Source organism: Mandrillus leucophaeus, unplaced genomic scaffold (genome assembly GCF_000951045.1).
Source record: "Mandrillus leucophaeus isolate KB7577 unplaced genomic scaffold, Mleu.le_1.0 Scaffold201, whole genome shotgun sequence".
In the NCBI taxonomy this organism is placed as follows: Eukaryota; Metazoa; Chordata; class Mammalia; order Primates; family Cercopithecidae; genus Mandrillus; species Mandrillus leucophaeus.
The window spans coordinates 529,990-536,030 of record NW_012102044.1 but is presented as its reverse complement, the minus strand read 5'-3'; the positions used below and the strand labels follow the sequence as shown (position 1 = coordinate 536,030).

Genomic DNA, 6,041 nt, shown 5'->3' with positions numbered 1-6,041 from the left:
CACCAATGTGATCTGATGGACAATGCAGTACCAGGCTGGGGGCTGGATCCTAGCGTGTGGCTGTGGCCCCTGTGGCCGTGCGAGGCCGTGTGGTGGGCAGTGCAGGCTTTGGCCCCTGTGGCCGTGCGAGGCCGTGTGGTGGGCAGTGCAGGCTTTGGCCCCTGTGGCCGTGCGAGGCCGTGTGGTGGGCAGTGCAGGGGCTGTTTCACGGGCTTCTTGGAGCTCTGGTCAGCTGGCTCTGGACCATCGGGGTCAGACGAGTGGGCCTGCTCAGTGAGCCGTCAGCATCCACGCCTGAGGCCTCCTGGAACTGGGCTCCTGTGCTCCAGATGGGCAGATCCAAGCCCTGGACTCTACCATCCTCAGCCAACCAGCACCTGGGCACCCCGGAGCCAGTGTGGGGGCCTCGGGTCCCCGACCGTGTGAGCAGCCAGTGGCCACCTGTCCTGGCCCGAGGGGAGAAAGCGCGTCTCCCTGCGGAAAGTGCACACACTGCCGGGCGAGGCTGGTGAGGGCCGTCACATGCTGCCGGGCAAGGCTGGTGAGGGCCGTCACACACACGCGGGGCCACTGGCTGCAGATGGACGTTTCTGAAAGGAGCCAGCGGGAGCCTGGTGTCTGCCCTCTGAGGTCAGCGCTTCCCCCGTCACTATTTTCTCACAGTACCGATGCGAAAGTTCCCTGCAGTACCTCTTAGACTAGGTTTAAGTCCTGAATTCAGGCTGCAGCCCTGAGTTAATGGAACTTTTACCCAGATGCTGCCAAGATTTTGGGAAGAACAACAGGCCCTTCCCCGGCGTGTCCAGAGCAAGTGGCGTCATGTCCACGATGGCACAGGGTTGTGGGATGTGGCCCGAGGAGCTCAAAACTGGCATTGGTCAACAAGAGCCCCAGAGACACAGGGTGGGTCTGCCAAGGACCCTCAGGGACCACCAGGGCCTGGAGGCTCCAGTGTGGATGAGCTGGGCAGCTCTGGCCAGCAGGGGCTGGGGCCCCAGGGCCAGGGCCCTGTGCATGGCCCCTGGCAAGGTGCCTGGCTGGCCGTCCATCCGTGGGGTGAGCTCGGCCCAGGCGGGCAGGGTCCCTCCAGGTGGGCGTGAGTGTTGCTGGCTCCCGGAGCCTTGGAGAAGCTCTGCCCATTCCACAGCCGTCAGGCCAGGGGCCACTCCCTCAGGAGCCCACTCGGCCGATGCCACCTTGTCAGTCCAGCCAGCGGGGCCTCCTGTGTGGCCTTCAAAGCCACAGGCCTCTTTCTAGAAACCTCTTTGCAGTTCATTTGTGGTGATTTATCCCTGGACGGGTTCTCAGGATTCTGTCCTTCTCCACCCGGCTTTTCTCTGGGTCAAGCGCTGACCCCAGCCAGGCAGAGGCGAAGACGCCCTGACACACAGCCTGTCCTGCCTGGTGGGCGCAGCTCCGGGACTGACTGGTGGCAGGTGTGGCTGCTCCCAGCTGCCCTGTGTCTCCTGCCCAGGGAGTTCCAAGCACAGGTTGGGGTTTGGTCTTAAAGTAAAATCCCAGTCTGGGTCTCAGATGCTGAAACCATCCCTGGTCCCCCGTGTGGCCCCTGCAGTGGCAGCACCCGCCCTGGGGACCCACGTTTGGCCCAGACAGAGGCTGTAGCACAGGTGGCCACGTCCCACGGGAGCATCAAGCCACGAGTCTTGGTCGTCCCCTTGGGACCAAGGAGAAGAAGCAGCCACTCCGTGGCCCCCACTCCGTGGCCCCCACTCCACGGCCCCCACCAGCTGCGGCTCCAGCGTCCTTCCAGGAGGCAGGCAGGGTCCCGACTGCATCTCAGGCACCTGCCTCGCGGCGTTCCGGCTGCCCCAACCTTCCCTGCGGACTCGTGGCCTGCTGGGGTCAGAGAGCAGCAGTAATCGCTCCACCCCTTGCAGACAAGGAAGCTGAGGCTGAGGGACATGGGGACCCTGCCAGAGGGGACGCGGGAAGCGGGGCTGGCTCTGCTCCCGGCAAGCTCTACCGCAGACTGAGACACACAGAAAGCAGCGTTTCCCTTTCTCAACAGAACACGCTTGAGCCCCAGAAGCAAGTGGGTCTGTGCAGGAGGGTGGGGGCGGGATGGCACATGGGTGCAGGTGCCGCCTTGGCGTCTTCCCGCCCTCGGTCCCAGCTCGGGGTCTCTTCCAGGCTGGCTCAGAGGCCGCTGTCCGAGCAGCCTGCGTTTGTGTGCCAAGTCCTCACTGTGCCCTCCTCACTCGGCACTGACTGGCTGCCCGTGGTGGGGGCCGAGCGGGGCTTTCTCCCCATTTGCAGAACAAGTAAACTGAGGCTCCAGCCCCTGCCCTCACTACCAGCATCAGAGGCTCCCGGGGAGCAGACCGTGGCCACCCAACCAGGCTGGGAGCAGAAAAGAGGGATCTTTGGAGTGGCTGAGCGTACAGCCTGGAGCCCTGGCAGCCCCGCTCATCCCAAACGCTGCCAGGTGCTGAGAACCCCGCGGGGAGCAGATGGTGGCCAACGCAGTGTTACAAAGCTTTCTGTAAATATTTTATTTTCCATATTTTAGAGTCAGAAAGAAGCGCTTGGTAATAAAAATAATAGAGAATTATTTTCTTCGAACCCGCTCTGCCCTGCGCCGGCCTCCCCGTGCCCGGGCCTGCGGCTGAGTGCACGGCGTCAGAGGCCCCACGTCCATCTCACTATTTACAGATATGTTACAGACCAGGACGGTCACAGAGGAAAGCCCAGCTCTCAGGTGGCCCCACGTGGTGAGGAGCCCCCATGCTCCTCCGCTGTTTCGGACAGAGGCTGAGGAGCCTGCTGCATCCCATGGGGGCCTAGGCTGCGGCGGGCTCCACGGGCGGGCAGGAGTGGGCGGTGATGTCACTGTGCTTGTATGCCGCCTCGTCCAGGTCCAGCAGCCTCCGGTTGACCTCCAGTGTCATGCAGCCGCGGTAGAATGCGGTGACTGGTGCTGAAGTCACCGGCACATCTGGGCCGCGGGGAGAGAACAAACACATCTTAGCAGACCCAGCCTGGGTCCCAGGGATCGCCGCGTGGCCGGCCCTGCCTGGTCCCCCACCCCCGGCAGCACTTGTGGCCAGCCCTGGGTTTCCTCTGAAAGGGCAGGATTTCCCTTTCTTCTCTAACTTCTGTCCCTGTTTGTTCGGCTGCAGACCCGGCAGACAAGTAGGAGGCATCCGCCAGCCTGGGCTCTGCAGACACCGGCCCTCCCTTCCCCGCCGGGAGCACAGACAGTCCCATCGATTAAACGCGATCTTCTTCTTTGCCCGGTGAGTCATTCAGGCTGCAGGCCTCCTGGCTTGCTCTCATCCTCTTCAAAGCTCTGTTTATTAAAACTAAGTGGAGCCTGTGTCTGGCAGCCAAGACAGAAATCCTGCCATTTGCTGCAAGTGAAAACCTGCGGGCAGCCAAGGACTAGCGGGCTCCCACGTGCCTTCCTGTTCACCCTCCCAGCTAATGGCAAGGACATCCCTGGTCCCAGCCTCTGTGCTGTGTAGCCCATGGGACACGGCGGGGCGCCCTGCTGGACGTGGGAGGGGCTGGCTGCTAACAGCTGTGGTGACAGCCGTGGGTCCCAACTGCAGCGTGGCCCGAGGTCTGCCCAGCCCTCTCCCCAGGGGCCGGTCTGATGGGTGTGGACAAACGCTCCCTGAAGATGTAGGTTCACGGGGTCTGACTCAGGCCAATGCCGGCCCCTGTACGTGTTTCTCAGCCTCAGCTGATGACCTGACCAGCACCGAGGCACCATAATGGCCACTAAAGACCCACCTGGACTTCCCCTTCCTCTTAAAACACACAACCAGGAATGGCAGCCTGTCCAGGTTCGATCTGGGGTGACCAAGCTGGGCATCCCTGGAGCCCCTCACTCGGGATGAGCAGGGCAGGGAGCACCTACCTGGCAGGCCACCGGCAAAGGTGAGCACGGGGCTCCGCAGGTGCTTCTCGAGCACGGCCAGCCTCTCCTGCAGCTGCGCGGCGCTCACCTCGCTCTGGCCCCTGGTGCCGTCCACCTCCAGGGTGGCCTCACCCTCCCTCAGCGAGATGGTGACCATGTGCTCTTGACCATCGCAGACCTTGATCTCCATTAGGGCCAAGGCCACGTGCTCCACGGCCAGGACCACCAGCTGCAGGAGACCGAGATGTGGTCAGGGCCTGCCAGCCGCCCCCATGTAAGCTGTTAGGTCCAAGCTGGTCCTCACAGCTGCCGGCCACCCCCGCGCCGCATGCCTGTCTCCGTCCAGGGTTCCCTGCAGCCCTGGGTCCGGATGCTCGCTGACTGGATGACGCCCCCACCCCACCTGGGGCTCAGCTTCTCTGCGCGTAAAGCCAGGGGCCAGCCTGGGAGGCTGTGGGGGAGCAGGTGTGGCCCCCAGGTTGAGTGTGAGAGGGTCAACCCCAGCCCCAGGCACCAGGCACACACAGGACCGAGGCTGCACTTGACCAGGAACTGGTGTGTCCCTGACGGGGACCCAGGGACCAGCCCTGTGGTGGTGGACTCCCAGCCCAGTGGGCTCTCACGCTGGCACCGCAGCCCAGCTGCCCGCTCCCCAGCCCAGGGGTCAGCTGTTGCTACATAAGGGCGGCTGTTTATTCCAGATGCCAGGATTGCGTCTGGCCCTGGTGATGAGCATTTGCGTGAACCAAGCCTGTCACTGTTGCATCCAAGCAACCAGGAGGGCCCTGTGGCCCTGGGGTGGGCAGACTTGGAGAACAAGGGCCTCTCTGGTTTGACCCATGTCGTCCTCCTTAGCACAGGAGCGACAGAATACAACCTGTTTCTGTCACCTTCTGATTGTTCTGTGGGGAAAACAGCATGACTCCCCTGGCCCAAGACAGCTGACTTATTGTGAGGACCGGGGGTGGGGGACCTCATCCAAGGGGCAGCTGCACTCAGCTCCACCCACTGTCCCTCAGGGAAAGACCTGTGGGGGGCACCAGCCGAGGTCACAGATCTGACTTTTCCAGGGAAATTGGAAAACTGAGTTTGTTGCTGAAATCATCTGACTTAAACATGAGAGACTAATTCAGTTTGCTGTGAGCCACCATCTGCCCAGCCGAACGGGGAAAGCTCCCACGCTGTGGGCCGAGTGTGGCTCACAGGCACCGGACCCCCAGTCAGCCGTGTCCAAACCCCCACAGTTGGAAGGGTAGCCCGCGCCAGGCTTGGCTCATTGGACCTCTGGTCAGAGGCTTTTGGGGCTCCCTGCGGATCCCACCCCAGGCCCCCTCCGTCCCCTGCCAGGGAGTGCGGCCCATGTGCCTGTGGGGCGAGCCGGTCAGGACACCTTGGGTGGCGGAGGCCCTACCTGCTTCTTGAGCTTCTTTGTGGAGTGATAGTCTACCAGGGCCACAGAGAGAGGCACGGCACGGAGGTCGGGGACCCAGAGTGCGAACAGCACCCCTGTGTCTGCGGCCGGGCGGATGTGAGCCACGACTTCTATTTCCCAGGTCGATTCTGTCCCGATGTCCAGAGGGGTCCGCACTGCGACGAAAGCGGTGTGTTATAGGGTGGGATGCAGTGGAGAGGCCACAGTGAGGTCGGAGCGGGGCCCTGAGAGAGGCAGTCCCGGCCGCGGTGGGAAGCTATGCGGAAGGCCCCGATCTGGGATGTGATGGAAAACTCGAGAGTCTGGTTCAGATCTTGGCCCAGAGCCCAGAGGCACCGGGGACCCCCAGGCTCTCTCTCCCTGGCCACACCAGTACCCCACTTGCAAATCCGCTCTAGGCGACCACCAGGCCACGCAGACCTGCCTGAGGGGACATGGGCTGTGCACCATGGGATGCAGGCCTGTCCCTGCCTTGCTCTGATGTCCTCTTGTTTCAGGAGCGCCTGGCAGCTCCTTCCTCAGAGCACGTACAGGTGCATGGCCTCGTGCCTCGAGTCTCACCTGCAGCTTCTGAGCAGCAGCACAGGCTCAGCGTGAGTCAAGAGTGCAGACAAGAGCTGTCGGGAGCATGGCGGTCTGGGGTCTGAGCTGTCAGCAACACGCGTGGTCTGGGGTCTGAGCTGTCAGCAGCACGCGTGGTCTGGGGTCTGAGCTGTCAGGAGCATG

The 6,041-nt window shown here is 62.9% G+C and overlaps 1 protein-coding gene across 1 annotated transcript in view; it reads right to left on the bottom strand.

Annotated features, from left to right (window-relative positions):
- Positions 1–2,489: 2,489 nt before the first annotated feature.
- Positions 2,490–6,041, bottom strand: part of GAS6 (growth arrest-specific 6) — a 60,925-nt gene continuing 57,373 nt past the window's right edge. Inside the window, exons 12-14 of the mRNA XM_011979419.1 lie at positions 5,295–5,470; positions 3,884–4,112; positions 2,490–2,956 (exon numbers count right to left, since the gene is read on the bottom strand). Coding sequence (XP_011834809.1) covers positions 2,802–2,956; positions 3,884–4,112; positions 5,295–5,470 — 560 coding nt within the window. The 3' untranslated portion in view covers positions 2,490–2,801. The remainder of the gene's footprint in view (positions 2,957–3,883; positions 4,113–5,294; positions 5,471–6,041) is intronic.